Genomic DNA, 21,794 nt, shown 5'->3' with positions numbered 1-21,794 from the left:
TAACGAAATATACTTGCATGATATACGTAGTTGTTTAAAACCAGCGGCAAATTTTTTTTCATGTTTTTTATTTTAGTGAAATAAATAAAGCAACTTGTTGTTTTGTTTGTTTGTGTATGATATCAGTAGTCAGTACGTCATTAAAAGTAGAATACACACAGTAAAGCATGTGGTTTAAATGCTACACTGTCATATCGTTTCTTTAATAGGTGTGCAAAAGTTTAACCTGAATTAGGCCAAAGTCATATATAACACAAAGAAAGTGGACGCTGGTCTATAATCCTACCACATTTATTTTAACACTAACGAAGCAAGTTGTCAAAAATAAAATTGCAATAAATAAATAAATATGGTAGAATAAAACTAATAATAATATTGGGTAGTATAATACATTTTTTGAATGATCATAATTAAAATACACTTCCATTAATCTATTTTTACACTTCCGTTAATCTATTTTTAAATAATTTACAAATATATTAGTTTAGCATTGCAAAAACCAGGGGTACTACAAAAGGTCAATTGTTGGCCCATTTCTACCACATTTCCGTCCTGGGGGTTTGTATTAGACTATTATAGAGCGGCCGATATCACTTTTTTAGACTGATACCGATTTTATTTAATTTTGCCACCCGATACCATCTTTTTATATACCTGGGAAATCTTCAAAACTTGAATTAATTAAAAATAAAATCTAAATACCATTTAAGATTATATACCTCTATTAATTTTTAAACTTTTATTTTGTATATTAACTTGACGTGATGCTAAAACACAAATTTTTTGATCAAATAATGGGTAAGTTGTTTGGGCGCTCTTTCACTATTGTACGTAAAAATTAATACAAAAAAAATTTTCTTCAAATGCCTCATACCACAACGCAAATTGTTTGGGTTAGGGTGCGGGTTAGCGTTTGGTTGAGGGTGGGTCAAGTTATTATTAATAATAAACATAATATTACTTGACCCACCCTCACCCAAACGTTAACCCGCACCCTAATCCAAACAATATGCGTTGTGGTATGCGGTATTATTATTTTATTTTTTTTGCATAACTTTTCACGTACAATAGTGAAAGAGCGCCGTTGTTTGTTGTACAGAAAAAATTATATCATATTTTTGTACTAAAATATCGGCCTACATTTACCGATACCGATATATCGCTAGAACGAAATATAGGCCGATATTATTATTTATCGGTAAACCTATACATTGGTCTATCTCTAGTTTATATTGTTAACATAATTTGGGAAAGGGTGCAAGTTTAAGTTTGATTGGGTCAAGTAATAAATTGTTATTATATTTGTTCTCTGTTAATGAATATTTTAAATAAATTAGTTAAATGTTTTTTGACAGACCCTAACTATTTTCATATATAAAAAAATTACTATGCCATAAACAACAATGGCTGAAGTTTTTGCAAGGGGCATCTTGCGAATTGTTGTTGCCCACCTAAGTCAAGCGGTTGGATTTGATTCGGTGCACAGCAGCACATTAGAAGTTTTGAATGATGTGATCGAACGAATTATTATTCAGCTTGGCCGGACAATCCATGACTTCAGCGAACAATGTAAGTTAAACTAAAACAAATTTTGTGCAGTCCTACTATATTACCTGTTCCTTAAAAATCACTGTGACAAATGCCCTGTGTAATAAATTTCTGACCTGAACTGCAATTCTTATTGTAACATTCAGACATAGTAAATCCCTGTGATTTTCTTTTTTCTTGTCTCAAACCATTGTGTAACCAAAAATAACTTCAATTAGTTCTTAAACAGACCCATTTGGAAAATGTGGCAGATCTTGCTTGTGCATGGCCGAAAAAAATACCAATGGTCTCAAAAGTGAACCCTGCTAATGTAACATTTAGAAAAATTGGGGTGCATATTTGAGTTTTGGGGTGCGTCTAAAGGAAAGTAGAAAAACAGCCAAAACATTGCTGCTTTGAGTTGTACAGAAATTGCTTTGGTTTATGCTACTGTAGCCTTTATCAAGCATTACTCCCTGCATTGACGTCATAATTAATCGTCATTGATGTCCTTAAATGTCTAAATTAAGATTTCACCAATGCTCATAAGAGCAAGTTCTTCACTCCGCTATTCATTGTACATTTGAGGAAAATACCGTCTTATGTTGTTGTGTGTGCTTTAACACAACTGTTAATATACTCAAACAGCAAAATCAACTAAGTTAAAATAAGATCTAAAATGTGATCAAGCAGAACTTGTATTTTAGGGACAGTTTGTATATATATCCAGGGTTATTAGTGGATTGATGTATGTTTTTGTAGCCAATAACAAGTTTTTTAAGTATATTTCTTTTTTGTATATAGCCGTTTAAATATCCTAAAAGCTTTGGATAGTTTACTCGAGCGATGGGCAATGGGCATGTGTTCACAAATTTATATTTTTATGCTTTTCTCAAGTGAGATTGTTTATTTTCAGGCGGTCACACCAACGCACACCTGAATGATGTGCAAGAGAGTTTAAATCAAAATCATATCTCCGTCGTCGAGTTGATTGATTACATTCAACAAATGGATGCCGTATGCCTGTCCAAGGAAATCGGGAAATTTCCACGGCCAAAAAAGTCCAACCTCCAGTTTCCCAGTGTCGGACATTCCCATGAATTGAAACATGTCTTCAGCTACTCTCCTTCAATACTACAGGCGACCGAAAGTATGTGTGTGTTGTAGATGTTAAATTTATTTATTCCCAACAAAGAAAATATGAGAAAAAAGTGAGATTTTGAAGTGTCCAGTAATCAGTTCATTAATTTACTGATATTTAGGGATGTTTGTTAATATTGGGTCAGAGCCGATACCCTATTTCAATTGGTAGTATAAGTTGTAGGTATTTTAGCGGTAATTTGCAATCCAATGCATCAATTCTACCTTAAAATAGTAAATTTATAAAAAAATAGTAGGTACTGGAGGTAGTGAATAAACCTCTTCTCGCTAAACATATTTTGGCCTAAAACTCCCCCCCCCAAAAAAACTTTTGAACGTTTTTATTTTATTTATTTTTCTTGTTTGAACACAGTAATAAAACATTGTAATTTAGTACCGAATTAGCAGTATAAAGTATCGGACATTCCTACTGATATTTAAAGTAGAAAACTATCAGACATACAAACCGTCAGGGTTTAGGATATTATTATTTTGTTTGTAAACCAAACATGCGATACTATGGTCAGGCACGTAGCGTGACCGTTTCAAAGGGGGGTGTCCCGAATTTTCAACTTAGGGAATTCCCCTATTTTCCGTCCAACGCGTTCGTGAATAATGGCGTCATAAAACAGTGACTGGTGTGACGTCATAGAATAGTGATTTTAATGACGTCACTCATAAAACATTCGAATCAGAACCAACTAACGTCCAGCAAATGCGAACAGGTGCGTCATCGACACTCCTGCCAGGCGAAAAACTAAACCAAGACCGTAAAATATGTGTGATTGATTTTGGAAGAATCATAAACTATCAGCAGCCCAGTTTCGTAAGTTCCTTGTACGGGACGGGACTAACGTTGAATTACAGGCACGCCTTTCGTCACCTGCAATACTAAACGAAGATCGTTTTTCCCGGGTGTTATTATGCCACAATTAGCGCGACATCTGCGCCGAGCTGTGTGCCAAGTTAGCTAAAACACAAGCTGTGATTGCAGGGAATAAGTTGTGTCAACTGCACACTAAACACGTGGTCTTAGAATATGCTTATAGAGAATAATTTTGCGTTAACTAGTGAAAAAGGGCAACTTTGAAATGCGCCCACCTTTTAAAAATCTGCTTCAGTTAAAAATATCCGTTGTTAACCAATATCAAATATTAAAGCACACAGCGAACAGAGAGGAACATTAGCTGCACCTAACTTCGATGTTTAAGCGAGAAAAAAGAAAGACGGTTTGTCTTAGCTTTGTTAATTGTTGAATTCACACTTGACAATATAATCAGCCAACCTCAACAAATAACGAAAGAGCAAAAATATACTGCGTTTTACGGTCGGCCAAAAAAAAGACAAAAACGGAGTTTCGAGACACGTGACCCAATTGCATTAAAACCATTGTCTCTTCGGACAGTTTGCTAATAAACCCTGACCCAAACGAACAAATCACGATATGTCACTCACAAAAATAGGGGGGGTCACAAACCACTGGATACGCCACTGTGTCACATGATCAGTAACCCAAATCAACTGCTCAAGAAAACCACACAAACATGGCTTATTACTTAAGTTATGGTAAGACGGTCATTTTTTATCAGTTTAGCGGGAAGCTATAGTTCGCCGACATTTTAATCTTTGCTTTAAAATGCGACGGTCAAGCGCTTTTTTTTGAGATTGAGGCTAATGAAAACATTCAATAGAGCGACTTGTTTTCTGTAGCTTACACGCCTGTTTTCTACATTGTTGAGAATGTTCGTTTCAACAATCAAATATATTTTCGTTATCAGGCGTGTTTGAGATTACTTGAGTCCGTGACAGGAGAAATGCCAAATAAAACAATGATAACGAGCGGTGATTAGGTGGTTGTGGCGATAAGCACCGATGTGTTTTCAACGCCAGGTGCAACGTTTCCGATGTAACATTGCAGCAATCACGGTTTAAGTTTTATGATAATTGTTTACTAAGTTTTCAAAGGGGGGTGTCAAGACTCCTAGACACCCCCCCACGCTACGCCCCTGACTATGGTGGACACGATTTGCATGATCCACAGCCAAAAGGTCTAGAGGTCTACTATTGTCTGACTAGGACTGCAATGTATATATTGTTTTGTTTAGATTTAAAAGCTGATAAACAGCAAGAAGTGGAACAGAGAAGCAGAAGTCCAATGTTCACGATTGCTGGCAAGCGGGAGTCCGACGAAGACGACAGAGGTAGCTACACCTCCGATGGAGCCATGGAACCATCAGGTAAAAATTCCTCACCAGGTTTTGGCACTCGCCCGCTTTGCAATGCTACTGTATTTGCTTCATGTAAGTGCTGATTGACACCCACTTGCCCCAATGGCGCTTCTACTCAGTACTCACTCACCTGACTGGAAAGTGTTTTCAACCAAAATTGGTTGAGGGTAACATAACTCGATAATTTTAAACTGATGCACGGCATAACACTAAATTTTTATTTATTTTCCATGGAACACTGGTTGAAAGTCACTGGAACTAGTTTTTATTTTTTGAAGGTAATTAACACCATCGTCAGTTTGCGTTTTTTATTGTAACTTGCTTAATTTATTGTTAAGAAACCGGTAATAGTAAGACTCGTTGCATAATAATAGGATTGCAATACAGCCCGAACATATAAATTTTGTGGTCATCCAAACAGGCCAGGAAATTGTTAGGAAAACTGAATGCGAATAAATTGTTGTGTTGTGTATTGTAATGCATTATTATAAAATTTTGTTGGTGTTTGATGGCTAAATAACTTTTAATCAAATAAATTAGAATATCATGGTAAATCATTGGTGAAAAATAATTCTAGGTCTGACGGAAATTTTAGAGAGTAGGCCAGCTATTTTTGATGAGTGTTATTTTGTTCTCTTTTTGGATTGTTGATTAAAAAAGGAGGATTTTGTTTGGTTAGTTCAGAACAATTACAATTCTCACTAAATTTCAAAAAAATGCAAATTACTGTTTTTTTTTAAGTTACTAATTTTTTTTGTTTTTTCCAGAATTGCGCAACCTTACAAGACCTGAGGATATCCCTGTTGTGAGTGGAACAGCTGCCAGTAGTTTTGCGACTTTTGCAACACCAACTGTCGAGGACACAACTGAAAGAAACGATCAAAAAACCCCTTCGACTAGCTATGGGACACCAAAAGCTGTGGACAAAAGGCCAGGTTGGCAAGAAGTTGTCTATATATACATTAACAATCCACCAGGGTTGCGGAGTCGGACATGGTAGTCAATTTTGTTTTGCTATACCCATGTTTTGTTTTGCTATACCCATTATGAAGCATTATTTATGATACAAAATGCAATTTGCAATACCAAATGGCTATAGCCTTAAGCCGCTAGTCCTTGACCTGTATATTTGTTAAAAAATCCTTTCATTTTTTTCCATTTTGACAGTATTTTTTTTAAATTTTGACAGTTAAGTTTAGGGGTCATATTAATTGATTTGCATTTCGAATAGATTTTTAACTTTTACTAAAAAATAAAAATACTTCACCATTTTTTTTTGTTTCTTTCAAACAGCATTAACTATTTAAATGTTATTTGCTAGGAGATTGCTTTTAATCAAAATTAACCTTTTATACCTAAAACTCATAACTCCTTTTCAAACAACCACAAACTTTTAAAAGTCAATTGGTAGCAGATTGTTTTTAATCAAAAAACTTCTACTGTCAAAACTCAAAAGCTTTTTTTCAAACGTTACATCCAGTCGGAAGGGTAGCCATTTATTGAAATGCTTATCTTGCAGCAAAAACTCCAGCGAGCAGGGGGACCCCATCACAGAAGGGTGACGAGCCTCTCTGGGTCCAACAGCACGCCGCGAAAATGGAGAAAAAGCAGATTTCGAAATCGACGCCCAAGGCTGCCTTCAGCAAGTCCCAAAAGAACGTCCGCATGCCCGAACTTTTCACCCCCGACGAAAAAGTGCAAAAAAATGAGCCACGTCCGAGTGCAGAGCAGAGCCGCAGCCTATGGGACTCTCCAATATTTTCCAGGAAACCTTCTGTATCGGAAACGCTTAAGAAGGAATCGTCAGCCATGGGTTCCGCTGATTTGCACAAGCCGGAAGTTTCAACTCCACGACTTGATAGATCCTTCTCCAAGTCGAACAAGCCTAAAGTGTCAATCACCTCGAGAATTGAAGAGGTAGACCGGCTTCTCAAGGACCCCATCATCAAGAAAAAGGACCCAGTTCAGGAACCCAAACCAAAATTGCCAAGTAAGTTTTTCGCGTTTTTTGAAAGTTGACTGGCCATCTCTAGTTTTGTTTTATTACCGTAGTAACCCTAGTAACTAACAAGAACTGTTACTACCACGGCATCGTGTGTTGGCCATGATCTGATAATATCGGACTTCCCTAGTTGGCATCCTCATACAAATATAAGTTACTGTGTAGAGTTAGGTCTAAGCATTATTTTTAAGGCAACAGTTGTTATCTTAAAATTTGAACCACTGGAAGCCTTCTATCATATTTTCCTAAATACTGTAACAGCACAGTCAGGGTATTTTCGCTGTATTAGCAAATTTCTGGGAAAAAATAGCTTAAATTGAAAGAAGTCACTCCCAGGGCAAAATATCTGCTTAAATTGTTGTTATTGTTTTCTTAACGCCTTTAATTGGGTTTGAAAATAGAAAAACCTTAAACCTAAAGGTTTAATGTGTGACTGCACTTTGGTATTTTATATTAGTGTATGTTCTATAGCAGTGGTTCCCAACCTTTTTGTTGTCACGGACCCCTTTGGACAAATTATTAATTCTGCGGACCCCTACCTAAATTTTGCCTGAAACTCAATTAACATACTATTTACTATTGTAATAATTATGCTACTCAACTACTGTAGTGTGTCAAAGTGTTGTTGTTGAAGAAAGAAAGAACTAACAAAAAATAGAACAACAAAACGAACGAACGAACGAAAGAACAATAGTTGAATACACCATTGGCATAAAAGTTGAATAAACAATGGGCATAAGTATTAACAATCTTTCGCTGCCACGTGATGCTTGTCTACGAGCAGAAACCCATTAGTGCAGTGGTTCTTAACCTTTTTTCAGCAGCGCCCCCCTTTGGTAATTTTCCTATGCCTTGCGACCCCTACGAAAAGCAATTCGGCAATTTCAATGAAATATTACTGAGACAACTTGAAAATACTGAAATCTGTCGTGGGTCGCGCGAAGCGCGAAAAAAATTAAAATGTAATTTAAGAAGGCTTATCGCATTGGGTACTCAACAAATTGCTCGTGCTATGCACATTGATTTTTATCGAGCTGATATTAACAAACGTGTTGAGGGCAAATACTCCACAGTTGTAAGGCTTTGATGTCGAGCGCAAATAATAATGCCAAGCATTAAAATTATTCATTGCGTTATCGTGTTTCAAAAAGTGTGACGACACGCAATACAACTGCAATATTGCAAAAACATTATAGATTCGCGTAACAAAGTTCGAGTCCCCTGTTGCTGTGAAAAAATGTCAACAAAAGTGTAACAGAAGATTTGCGCGGACCGCAAATTTTTTTTGCATTTTTAATGTTAAAGTTGGCAAAAAACAAAGGTTGTACAGCTGTAGAAGTGGTGCCCAACCCAAACGAATAAAATCACTGCAACCCCTTAAATCCCCCTGCACAATCAGCCGTACAAGTACCGGTATAGGCATATTTTCAACCTAAAAGTTCACCATTATTCATGACTAATCATTATTCCTCATATGTATTTAACTTTTGTTGCACCGCATGCTTTCTATTACGTAATAGACGAGCCAATCCGGATTTGACTGGAATCGACATGCGTTGTGGCAGATGTAGTATTGTAGTGTTAGGTCAATGAACACACTGTAGGCAGCAGCATAAATTTAATTTAATGCATTTATTCTCGCGGGCTTGAGCTTGACACATGTGTATTTAAAGAGAGAAATGAAAATTAAAAGATTGCTTTTGTTTTTTTCCCAAAATTCACCAAGGTAATCACGGACCCCCAAAAGCTTTCTCACGGACCCCCAAGGGGTCCGTGGACCCCAGGTTGGGAACCACTGTTCTATAGACATGCCTAACACTAAAGATGCTTCTTTGTTTAGTGAAACAGAGTCCAGAAGTTAAAAGCACCCACCGTATTCCATCAATTGAACACTCACCACCGAAGGTTGAAGAAACTGAAAGCGTTAGTACACTTTTGTCTATTACACTGGATATCAAGCTTTTAACAACTATTTGCATGATAGAAAATTAAATCCAAGTCGGTTAAGGTCCTCTTTCGACTCTACACTCTGTATTTCACACATTTTCGTAACTACAATAATGTGGATAATATGCAATCCACTTATGGGGTCGAAGGGGTGCATATAATTTATTGACTAACAATACTACTCTGGGGTAGTCTTGCATGTTCTAATCTTATGTCTAATGGGCCAAGTTAATTGACTTGGACTTAAGTCATTTAGGAACACGACCTTAAGTAATCTTATGTGGTTTTAAAATTAAAAAACATTTTTTTGTGTTGGAAAAAATTGAGTTGTTATCCCAATCTTTAAACGTAATATATATTTTTTGACTTATAATTAGGCCACAATAAATTTATTTTTTATTTTTATATTTTAAAAAACATTATATTTTAAGGGTCTTTTGCGTTGTGCATTTCATTATATTACATTAAGTCAGTGGTTCTCAACCTTTTTAGCTTACGGACCGGTAAAATTTGAAAACAAGTTTTGCGGACCGGTGGACCAAAAATCAAAATCAACGCAAAAATGTAATTACGACAGAAGTATATGCAACTTAAAAGCAAAGAATGGAAACGTCAATTTCATAAGCAATTTTCTACTGTCTTTTTGATATCATACGTGTTTTACGTGGTTTATAGAAGTTTTTCACCTACAACTGGTTTTAAAGCTTAAGACTTAAAACGAGTTGTAGCCAACTACAATAATTGCACCATTGTGACGAACAATGAAGTCCAATGTAGACCATTAACTCTATGTTGCGTCACAATGCAGCAAATTACGGAACTGGCGAAGTTCTACATTTGATCGACAACTTTTAACATCTTGCTTTTTGCAACTACGATATAAAATTGTAACATATTTGGCGGACCGGCACCGGCACCGGCCCGCGGACCGGCGGTTGAGAACCACTGCATTAAGTAACCTTCACTGAACAAAAACATGTGGTTTTGCTTAAAGAAATGTTCTATGCGAGAAAAATAATTTATTATAGTACAAAATACAGTTCCCACACAAAAATGAAAGCACCCTGCTTAGATATAAATCACTGTGCTATTTTAGACAATCTTTTAAGTAATAAACCCATTTTTTTACGTTTTTCAGTATACTTGTATATATCTATCTATTTTTTATAAATATTCTTCCAAACCTAAACGTTTGCATCCCACTTTGCCCACGAAGGACAAATGCAGTTTACGTTGCTGTAACTTTCCATGTAATACATACCATACATAATAAGTGACATGGAGTTTTGAATATATGCTGGCGGAAAATCCAAGCATGATCACTCTCGAAAAACAAATTTCCCTCCTCCAGCACTTATCGTTTGCTTCACCCAAGTCGATGGACGACGCGATCAATGCTGTCATAAATCGCGCCAACAAGGAAGCTGAAGAAGCCGAAATGATGAAGTTTGCGCACTTAATTCCGGTAACTATAAAGCTCATGCCTTTTTTTAGAGGTAGACCGGTATTTCGATCGACCGATATTCCTTTTCTACTGATATACATCGATGTCAGTAAATTGGGACCGATATTTTATTAGGAAAAGTTAACGTAGTGTTTCTTTAGAAACAACCAAATGTTCGGATATTAAACTTTCAATTTCAAATTTGTTACACATGCTTTAAGCGAGGGGAAAAGTAATATTTAAAAAATCGGATTTTAGTATTGGTATAAAAAGGTGATGTCACTCTATCTCTGAAACGCATATATGTACATTACATTACGCAGGTTGTGAGTTCGAATCTCACCGCAGGCAAGACTTTTTTAGCTTGGATTTGGTTGCTTAAAAATTCTTGGTTGATTTCCATTAGCCCGAAATAATTCTTGGTTGATTTTCCATTAGCCTCTTGAACAATAGAGCAAGCTCTATCGAACAACACACTGTCAGTGAACAGATGATAAAAGCAAAATGCAAAAAATAGCCAAATTATGCAGTTCACAGCTTTTACACTGCTGACCGGAAACCATTGCAGACTAACCCAACCTATTGATCAATTATGCAAGTAAGTCAGGCTAGAAAAACAACTAGCCTGCAGTGAGATTCGAACTCACGACCTTCGGAGACCGTCGTACAGGGAACGAGTTAAGAAACAACCATATCACCATTGCTAGCTACATTCTGTTAGTGCAGGCAACTTTTTTATTTTTAGACTTAGTAGTTAAGTGTTCTATCACATCTATAAACTTTCTACAGAACATCTTGTGTAATCCTACCTGCTAGCGTTTTATCGATATAAGAAGCTAAGCAACTGAGATAACAATAAATGGTCAACAATTGAAAACACAAGGGTGCATACAATCGAATAAAAATATTTTTCCCGAACTAAATACTTCAGCGCACATTTATGTGTAAACATCTTAAGTGTCATTCTCCCCTTCTTCATCCCACATAGGATTCGAGCTCTTCCGAAGAGGATGAAGCTGCCGCCGTCTCCACCAAAACCGAGCAGATGCTCCAGCTGGAGCTGAGAGGACTCCATAAGCATCATGAGGAGGAGTCTTCTCCGATCCGACCTCCTCCGACCCCTTCTCCCGCCTCCTCTTCAACATCGCTCATCATCGACCAGGACATCGACTTCAATGCAACGTGTGAGTGACTCTATTTAAATCAGGGTTTCCCAACTAGTGGTACGCGTACCACTGGTGGTAAGCGAAGGTTTTTCAGGTGGTACGCGAGTAGCTTCCGTTTTTTTCACAAAAACCTGGATTCACAACTTTATATTTTGTTTATCTGGTTTGTTTACAAAAATAATTCCCAAGGGGTATTCATTAGTACGTAACTATCCCTATTGTTTCGTAACATTATCTTCAAAATACAGGTCATGTCAATTGTTATCAAGGTGCACATAAGTTGCGTTAAAAGTCGTACAACGCTGTGCGACAGTGGGCGTTAATTGTGCTAAATGATTGCTCTTGATAGATATCATCTACTGTTTTATAGATTAATCTACAAATAGCGTTAAATAATGCTAGTTGTAAGCTAACAATAGATAAAAATATGATTCGATGAAATTAGTTGTTCTGCAAGAAGTGGTACTCGTGGTAGTGCAGAGCGTCCAAGTGCTACGAGATCGTAAAAAGGCTGGTAACCCCTGATTTAAATGAACAGTTCATGCTGGCGTTTTTAACTTGGGCTGCGGAGTCGGTTAAAATCAACCAGAGTCCGACGCCTAACAAAAAATTGAACTCGACAAATGTGCGATTTTGCCGAGACCCTAATCCGGCTACGACTCCCAACTCTGCGTCCTGTATTTTTTACGAATTACCAGTTTGTGCTGGTCTTCTAACAAGGACTGTGGAGTCTGTTAAAATCATCCCGAGTCTGACTCCCGCCAAATGTGGTGGGTACGGCTCCGAATTTTCGGTCTGTAGTTCACATATTTACATAACATTAAAAAGGTGGACAACAGCAATCCTCTCATACAGGTGATGTGTTTTTTTTCCACCCACCAGGGCCACAATATAGGGTTAAAAATATTCTACCATATGCTATTCCACCTTTATAATTTACAGTTTGCGGCCTGTTCTAAATTTGGTACTGCGCATGCGCATGTCGGACGATTCGGTTAGTGTTACTCAAGAACCGATTCCTCATTAAATTTAACTAACTTCGTTTAGTCTCGAGCTTGACTCCGACTTCGCAGCGCTTAAAGATGGTTAGGTATAGTGAATAGGACTTCATAAATTTTACACTTGTGGTACATATGTAAATAACTAAAAACAAAATTAAAACTCAAGTATAATAATTAGGACAATACCACAGCTAAAGCACGTTGCTATATCATTAAATTGATATATAACAAAAGTTAAATACCTTACATCGCTAAAAACGCAAAAGGCCTGTTGTAAAATTTTTGTTTTACTTTATTCCTCGATTCTTCTTATAAAAATGACGAACACTTGAATTCGCCAAGGCAACGCCTGGTATTTTAGCTGTTTGTACAGTATTGCAGACAGTCACTGATCATTTTTTTTACTTTGTTTATCAGCGAAAACTGGTGGAAGTGATTCTTCTTCACACAGCTTGTCATCAGATGATTCTGAAAAGTAAGTTTACTTACAGGGTTGTCACATGGTATTTAAAAAATCGCTTTGAAAAGCTTTGCACATTTAAAACTATTAGAAAAGTCCTTGAATTGTGCAGCTTAAGGTATGGTTAGAAAATTGATCAAATTTAAAAATCCATAAAAAAATTTTGAAGATTTTTTTAAAAATTTGTGACATTTTTTGGTAAACAATAATATATTTTTGATTTACTTTTTTAATAAAATGGCTATACTTTATGTTGCACAAATCCATAAAAATGGACTTAGAATTTTTTTTAACCTTTAACATTAAATATTTATAAGTGACGGAGACAAATGGAATTTATCGTCAAGACAAGCCTCATTATCGTACGAAGCACCACCTGCAAAACACCCTTCACTTGGTAAGTGATTGTCATAGAAAATATTTTCATTAAATTCCAATTGAATTATTCTTGTTAAAAGCCATAATATTATCTTGTTTGTTGTAAATTTGAAATTTTTAGCTCTATGGCATTTTTTCCAGCGTCGTGTGTTTTTTGTATAACTGTGTTGATGTTTTGGCGCAGGTTCGAAAAGTCACCATAAACACAAAAAAGACGAAGTGAAAATAAAGATCCCCAAAAAGATTAAGCAAAAGAACAAGAAAAGTAATCGGCCCCAATTGTCTTTATGTGTTTCGCCTCAGTTCAATATTTAAAATTAGTTTAAAACCTTGCGACAAATTTGTATAAGGCAAAGTTTTAGGGTTTGAAAGTTTTTTTAGTCTGTTCTCGCCTAAAATTACAGGTTTGACGCTTACTGTTTATTAAAGAAGACCTTAATTAAGAATGCGTTTGTTTCACTGTTGTATTTTGTAATATTCGACTCTTATTGGAAAGGTTTGAAATTTTAAACCAAGCTTTAATCTAAAGATAAACTATTTTTGTTGATAATTGTCACTGTGTTTTACTTTAGGCTAATTTATAAAAAAAGTGGTCTCAATACGGCACTTGAAGTTATTTAAATACTGCAATATTTCCAGTGATATATTTACTAAAGCCACAAATACTATCAATTCGCAAACTTAAGCAATTGCAAACTTATCAGACTAATTAGGGTTCGAAACCGTTGCTGCCATTCTTTCTTCGATTCAAATGCGCTATATTTCGAAAAAAACATTTTCTAGTTAATTCTCTTCAAATTTCCAGGAAAAAGCAGCGGCTACGACAAGTCTTTTGATGAATCTCCCTCCCCGCCAGACACTAAGCCCGTGCAAAAAATCATCCTGAAAAAGTCGAAGGCTGAAGGGGCAAAGTTTATGAAGGTTGGCCTTTGAGCGAAAATTCGGTGACAAACTTTTTCAGCTAGCATCCGTGAACCGTAATTTTTTCGGGAGTTCTAAAGTGATTTTAGTGGCCGATACCTTTGCAACGTAATTATTTACAGAAATATTTCCGAACGTACATTGTGCTATAGTTATACAGTAGCCGACTAGAATCGTTGTAGAAATGCCCATGCACTTTTTGTTACAACAAAAACGCATGTAGTCTGCAATCATACGTCAGACAATATATGTATTATTTTAATTGTTTGTTTTTTCGCTTAACGGGTTTCATCTATTTTACTGCGGCGACGTTCCCTGCCTTCTGTTTTTGTTATTATATATTTCAGTCACGTTGAATTAAACGCGAGTTTTGCTAAAGCACCTTGTTGGGCCTGGGCTTCGCAAAAACTATATACCTTTTTGACTTAAAAAACACATCATGCCATTTAAAACTAATTTAATTAAAAAAAATGTTTTTAATGTTTTTAAAAAAGATTGTTAACCCCGTTTGGTAGTTGATTTGTATAGCAGCTTGTTATTCTTGTTTTTTCGCGTTCAGATGAGCCGTGACGTCACCTCGTACGAGAAGAAAAATCTTCCTCTACCAAAAGTATCCGCCTCCATTTCTGTTCCCACTCCACCGATCAAGGAAAAAGAGAGAAAGAAAGAGAAGAAGGAAAAGAAAAAGAAGAAGGAAAAAGAAAAAGAAATGCGATTTTTGAATAAGGTAAAACACATAATAAAGTTTTAGGTGCAAGAAAGTTTTATACTTGTGCTTGTCAACCCATGGACCGCGACCCATAATTTGATCGCCGTTTAATTTGGTTGGGTCGTCGACTGAAGAAGTTAACATGGTTATATTTGTAAAAATTAGGGGCGTACTTAGAATCAAAAAAAAGGGTTCTTGAATTTTCAACTTACCGTCAATGGTAATTAATTATGAAGCCATAACATGGTGAAGGGTATGATGTCATAGAAAAATCAGAACCAGCCAATTGAGGTCCAGCAAAACAGAACCCTTAGACGCAAAGCGAACACGTTCGTCGTCAACAACACTCCTGCTAGGCGCTAGCTGCGAAACCGTTTAGTGTGCAATCGTTAACTTCAGGCGAAAAACGTAAACAAGACTGTGAAATATGTGTAATTAATTGTGGTAGAATCATAATCGACTATCAACAGCCCAGTTACCAAAGTCCCATGTACTGGACTACGCTAAATTACAATCACGTCTTCCGCTACCTGCAATACTAAACGAAGATATTTTTTCAGGGGGTTAATATGCCTCGATTAGCAACATCTGCGCCGAGCTGTGTGCCCAGTTACCCTAGATACAAACTATGGTTGAGAAAAAATAAGTTGTGTCAATTGCACATTAAACACGTGGTCTTAGAATATGCTTAAAGGGAATACTTTTTCGTTAACTATTATAATTAAAAATTGCGATTTTGAAACGCGCACGACAGTCACCATTATACCACACTTTTAAGAAAAAAATGCCGTTGTTATACCATCATCGGATATTAGCGCAGAGAGCGAACAGCGAGGAACATTAATTGCGCCTAACTCGACGTTTTTTTTTCGAGAAAAAAGCATGAAGGTTTGACTTAGCGTTGTCAATTGTTGAATACACACTTGCTAGTCAGCCAACCTAAACTAATAAAATAATGTCCTGCGTTTTGCGCTGGATTTTGGTTTCGCATTAGCTTAAGACGTGTGACACAATTACATTAAAAACACACCGCTTCTAACAGTTTTTTAAACCCTGATAAAAACGATAATATCACTTACAAAAAGGGGGGTCCGAACCCCAAACCACCCCTTGGATACGCCACTGGTTAAAATGACTTCTAACCAAGTTTTCTCAAAATTTTGCGGAAGCAATACGAAGGCATAGATCATAATAAGTAAATTGGATTAAGTAATGTTATAGTCCAATTCGTGCTTTGTTCACTTTATGCTTACACAATGTTCAGTAAAGAGAATTGGGTCGCCAAAGCTTCGCTGTTATGCTAACGTTTACTATTTGCGTCGCCGCGGAAAAACGTTTAGAACCACTCTGTTGAACAATACTTATAAATAATGGCGTTGCTCTGTAAATCCATAGAAAAATTAACCTTTATTATTTCATTTGTAAGAAATTTTAAAAAAGACGCCGTTAAAAAAATTATCTTCCCAAAGCATCTGCCAAATTCTTTATACTGGAATGCCAACAGAAATATAGTTGAAAGGTGGAGCCTAATGTTTAGTATTGTTTCAGAGCCGAGACGAAACGCCACTTAAGCTCACCCTCAAAATGACGCCCAGCGATCATCACGTGTAAGTTTATTGGTTTTGTAATTCTCGTCGAAAATTCAGACACTTTGCGATTTTGTGATTTGCAATATAATATGTCCAACTTTGCCTTTTTTTAAAAAAAATTGGGAAACAAATGTCTCTATTGAAAAATTGTTTAATAACTCGAAAAACGTGTGTTTTGAACGGCAAGACTTTTTCGAAAATTATTTGGACATTTGTCTGATCCACTAGTGTGACTTTAAATGACTAATTTTAAATACTGTGCGTTATTTTTTATAAATCTTGCTTTCTTGGTCGCATTGCTAGTATAAAATGCTATTAAAATAGCCCCGCAAACTGTAAAAACAAATTTAAACCTTTTTAAACTGTCCCCAGGTGCGCTATGTTTACGTCAAATCACCACTAATTTGTAATGACTGTGGTTTGTTCTTTTACTGTTTAGGTGCATTACTTTTGTATGCTTTGCTTTACAGGAGTTTAGTTAAACCGTCAAAAATAAAGCGACCTTCTAAAGATGACGACTATCCCGGTTCGGCAAAAAAACTTGCCGAGGCGAAAAAAGAGAAGGAAGCTAAAAGAGAAAGGGAGCTGAAGCGCGAGAGAGAACTGAAGCGAGAGAAGGAACTGAAAAAGGAAGAGGCGAGAAAAGAAAAGGAGCTGAAGAAAGAAAGGGAGTTAAAGAGAGAACGGGAACTGAAAAAAGAGAGGGAAGCGAAAAAAGAAAAAGAGGCAAAGAAAGAGAAGAGTTCTGTGGAGCGTAAAGGTGACCTTGATAATAATTCTTATTTCCAAATTTTTTTAATAAAAAACGTAATCTAATAAATCTAAGGAAATATTACGCCTTTTAATCACAAAAACTTTATTTTTATTTCCAATTTTTTTAATGAAAAACGTAATCTAATAAATCCAAACAATTATGATGCCTTTTAATCACAAGAACTTTATTTAATGCACCAAATCAAATTAACAATATACTAACTGATATATTTTCGAAAAGCGACAAATATACTGTTGAACTATTTTGCAAACAAAAACTTAATACGAAACATTTTTTCGAAACGTTACTTTTTTAACCAACGAGTATTAAACCCAATATAAATTGCTTTCAATCGATTTTTACAGAAAGCCTAAATAAATTTCGATAAAAAACGTTGACATATTTATTTTAAATATCGCCGTGGGTCTCAAAGGTAGATCCTTACACCATGCTTGGCACCATACTACATCAAGTTACTGTGCAAATGTCTCTTCACCATAAATAGCAATATATAGCAAAGGCCAGTAAACTTTACTGCCCTAACCCGCTTTTAAATTAAGCTTCTTAGTCTCAGTTCTCACAGATTTTTACCCTGTACTTTTCAGTCATCACCCAGACCATCAGCGTGGCGTCGGCCAGCGGTGGGGCGGGGTCAGGGGGTGGCACCGGGGTCGTGATTGACGCCCAGGGGAACCAGGTGTGGATCTGTCCCGGGTGCATGAAGCCGGACGACGGAAGTCCGATGATCGGGTGCGACCAGTGCGACGGATGGTACCACTGGTGAGTCGAAACAATTCTACTGGACTCGTGATCGTACTCGATACGAGTATAGTCGGATTTAGCCTAAAAACTCATTTTGATATAGTACCGCAATTCTTTGATAGAATTGTATGGAATCAATACGAGTATACTCGGTCCTATCCTAAAAACTCAGTTTGACGCGAGTACCGCTAATCTTCAATACAGTTTTTTGCAATTATTACGAGTATACTCGGACATATCCTAAAAACTCAGTTTGACACGAGTACCGCTAATCTTTAATACAATTTGATGGGACTTAATGTCGTACTTAATACGAGTATATTTGGACTCGGAATCGGAATCGGAACTAGTACGGCTCGAGTTATAACTCGATACCATTCCAAGTACTCACATTTACGCGAGTAACAACTCTCTTTGTAGTTTGTCATTTTAGAGGCGATGCCCGCGGCACGACCTGTCCAAGTACCTAAAATCGGTACAAGTTAATACTCGGATCCAAAGTACTTGGATAAACACGAGTCAAAACTCGAACTCGTGCTAAGTACTCATATTGACGCGTGTACCGCCTTTCTTGATCGTTGTTAGTTTTATAAATGATTTCTGCTGCACATCCTGTGCGAGTTCTCGAAATCGGAACGAGATAGCACTATGACTCATTCTAGAATCTAAGTAACTCAAATAAACACAACTTAATACTCCAACTTGTTCTCAGTACTTTTATGGACCCGAGTACTGTCATGCGCGTGTTTACTAAACTATTTACGCTCATCTTAAGTTTAAGTAATGTTCGAAAGGCTGGCCAAAATCTTTGATGCTAACTGGAAATGTATAGTTATATCAGCGTGGTTTAACTGCTGGCCCGCGAGTTCAGCTTTTTCTGCCCGCGAACTGATAGTCAGCTTTGGTTCAATCTGGCAATATCACTTTAATTTTTGTTTTTTTTAACTTTTTGGTGTTGAAATTATTTCATAACTACCGTAACTGAACAAAGGTATACATAAGAATCGCAATTTAAAAACATTTGGCCCGCAAGATAAAAAAAACTTTGTTTTTGGCCCGCGATGAAAAGAAGTAGGACCACCCTGAGTTATATTATATATGTATAGTATATTTAAAATATAACTAAATGGTTACAAATTAAAATTAGAACAAAGTTTTCGTCAAATATTTGCGAATAGAGCAAGGCTCGTAAAAAGAATGATTAATTTTTAACCACTAGTTGTTAAATAAAATAACCTCGTACTGTATAATCGCGAGTTATCGGGAAGCTCGTAGAGAAAATCACATTAACCTATTTTAGAACAAAAGAACAAGGGTCGCCGTTTGCGTCTTTTTTAGCCGGTTTTATTTGGCTCTAACGTTAATGTCGTATTTTGTTTTCAGGGTGTAGTAGAGTGTCGGACTAATCTTGACTTAAGTCTGTCACCATGTGGCAGAAACTAATTTAAACGCTTTCCACTTGGTGGTACCTTAAGCTACGCCGAATCTCAGCGAGCTCTTGGTCAGCGTTTTTTCGGGCGATCAATTACTTGCGTCTCGAATAACTTGCGACGAATAATAATCAAGTGTAAATCGAGTGTTATTGGGCGAGCGACTAACGTGTAATGCCAGGTGCAGATTTTTCAATTTACTTGAATGCGTTAAGTTACAAAAGTAACATTCCCTCGTGAAACGTGCTGGCCTTGGATAAAATGACCTACAGGGTTACTCAAGGTAAACTTTAGGCAAGTGGTGCATAGAAATTCAGTGTGGCATAGAATTTTTGAATTGGCTCAGCTTGGAAAGACCCACGTGCCAAATGTGGCTTGAGAGCCGATCAAACTATATTTTTTGCCAACTTTACCTGTATGTAAACGCAAAATTGTTCGCGCTTAGCGCGTATATTCTTCATTTATATTATGTTTTACACTTTACAGTATGGCATAGCAGTGTTTTGGGCACCATGGCGCCGTGTTATATTTCACCTTAAAATCAAATATCGTGAATCCGCCACTGTTTTCCTAGTGGTTTGACATAGTGGGCCTTCAAAATCTCTGAAAATAGTACTTTGGGCCGCGACAAAAAAGTTTGCCGACCACTGATTTAGGCCAATATTCAGCGAGGTTATACACAGTGTAAATGTTAAGTAATATTAACTGACAGTGATAACTTTGTATTGTTTGCAGGCTTGCAGCATACTATTTTAAACACTGTCCTAAAGGCTTGCTTGACTTGTGTTTCCTTGCAGGCCTTGCGTTGGAATCACCCAGGAACCACCGGAAAACGAGGAATGGTTCTGTCCTTCGTGTGCCAAGGCCAAAAAGCAGAAAGTAAAACGCAAAAGCAGCAAGCCGAAGGGCCGACACAAGTGACCTGTTTGCCACTTCTTCTACTGCTTTTGTTCTACTGCCACTGCCGTTTGCCAACGGTTCGGAAAAACAAAATAACCTTATACCACTTGATTGTTTTTTTTATTGCGGATAAGCGTTGTTTTATGTGTTTTACCAGGTGAATTTTGATAGTGGTTACCAAGGTTTTTTGATCACATCATTGACAAAAAGGAGTTCCGTATTTTGCAGTGTTTAAATATTATTATTTGAATCACGCCTTATTATTGGTGTTTTACCATTAATTCCTAAGGTTTTTAATTTTTTAAAGGCTCATTGGAATGTTCAAAATATGCTAGCTATATGCGCCTGTGTGGACTTTGATATTCATACTACGTAAAGATACAACTTTAAGCCATTGTGCGTTAAAATCCGTTAAAATTTGTTTGTTTTGCGTCCAACCACACTAGAAATGTAAAAATACTGGTTGAGGCGATTGCCGTTCTTTGAACTCTAAATTAGTGTTTCTCAACATTTTTTCCGACGCTACCCAAAAAAGTATATATAAATACATACAGCGAAGATTTGTTGAGCGAAATGTCAACATTGACCTTTTTGTTTGATTGAGGCGAACTAATCACAAACACTAGGCAATATTACAAACATTTTAGGTAAAATTAATACAACCCATGTCTTCAAATTGCTTGCCGCATTTTTAGGAATTTCAGCGAAATTATGCTTAATACCTAACGTCAATCTCACCATTATGAGTTCACGCAGTTGGCGACCCAATTTTTCGGGGCCACGACCCATGGGTTAAAAAACACTGCTTTCCAATTTTTGCACAGTTTTGAAATGCGTACCTTATTCGCATAGTAAAATTTGCGACGCGTGATTCCACCCGCACCCAAGCATTTGTCCGGAGGCCATCACTTACCTGCGTCATAAGGCTAAAAAACTGCGACTTCAGAAAAAAAAAACTGCGAGCGGGATCTATTGGGCCTTTCATTGACCTGTGGTCCGTCTTTGCTATAAACACCAGCTAATAAAACTAAATATATCAATTGTTCGGTCCAAATGCTACAAATTACCGCTAGACCCCAGGCCGACAAAGTTGCCTGTAAAATACCGACATTCAAATGCTTTCCATCTTTTGCGCTCATTTCTTTGCAGACAAATATACATTCTCGTCGAATGCTACTTCAACACAAAGAGTGTCGTTTTCTATTGAGTGTAGCTAAACAATCAACGAATACGCAGTCAAAATGTATATATATAATAATATATATTTGTGTATTTTTGGCAGCAAAACGAGTACTTGTTGAGGCTGTGTAAACGTGATATTTTAAATGCTGAAATTGTTTTATAATGAATAATAAGCGTTAGCCCAAACAGAGACCAGAACAAGGCCAGATATCTTAGGAAAATTAAAATAATAAAAGCATATTTTTAATAAATAA

General features: G+C 36.6%; 1 protein-coding gene across 1 annotated transcript; it reads left to right on the top strand.

The window, feature by feature from the left end:
• Positions 1 to 1,359: 1,359 nt before the first annotated feature.
• On the top strand, positions 1,360 to 21,498 carry LOC146157181 (uncharacterized). The gene is made up of 17 exons (XM_083388111.1): positions 1,360 to 1,569; positions 2,444 to 2,677; positions 4,773 to 4,904; positions 5,663 to 5,830; positions 6,415 to 6,885; positions 8,738 to 8,820; positions 10,196 to 10,309; positions 11,277 to 11,472; positions 12,873 to 12,930; positions 13,233 to 13,312; positions 13,478 to 13,584; positions 14,077 to 14,214; positions 14,774 to 14,941; positions 16,472 to 16,530; positions 16,983 to 17,272; positions 17,872 to 18,046; positions 20,256 to 21,498. The coding sequence occupies exons 1-17, from the start codon at positions 1,404 to 1,406 to the stop codon at positions 20,377 to 20,379; spliced, it is 2,763 nt and encodes a 920-aa protein (XP_083244237.1). The 5' UTR covers positions 1,360 to 1,403; the 3' UTR covers positions 20,380 to 21,498.
• The last annotated feature ends 296 nt before the right edge of the window (positions 21,499 to 21,794 follow it).

Source organism: Ascidiella aspersa, chromosome 4, assembly GCF_963924565.1.
Source record: "Ascidiella aspersa chromosome 4, kaAscAspe10.2, whole genome shotgun sequence".
NCBI lineage: Eukaryota > Metazoa > Chordata > Ascidiacea > Phlebobranchia > Ascidiidae > Ascidiella > Ascidiella aspersa.
This window is presented reverse-complemented; position numbering and strand designations above follow the sequence as displayed.

What these genes read in the sequence shown, in the direction of transcription:
- LOC146157181 (XM_083388111.1), top strand. Translation starts at nt 1,404, where the DNA reads ATGGCTGAAGTTTTTGCAAGGGGCATCTTGCGAATTGTTGTTGCCCAC. An exon ending in ACCCAAACCAAAATTGCCAA is followed by an intron (nt 6,886 to 8,737) that starts GTAAGTTTTTCG and finishes TTCTTTGTTTAG; the next exon opens with TGAAACAGAGTCCAGAAGTT. An exon ending in AGGTTGAAGAAACTGAAAGC is followed by an intron (nt 8,821 to 10,195) that starts GTTAGTACACTT and finishes TCCCTCCTCCAG; the next exon opens with CACTTATCGTTTGCTTCACC.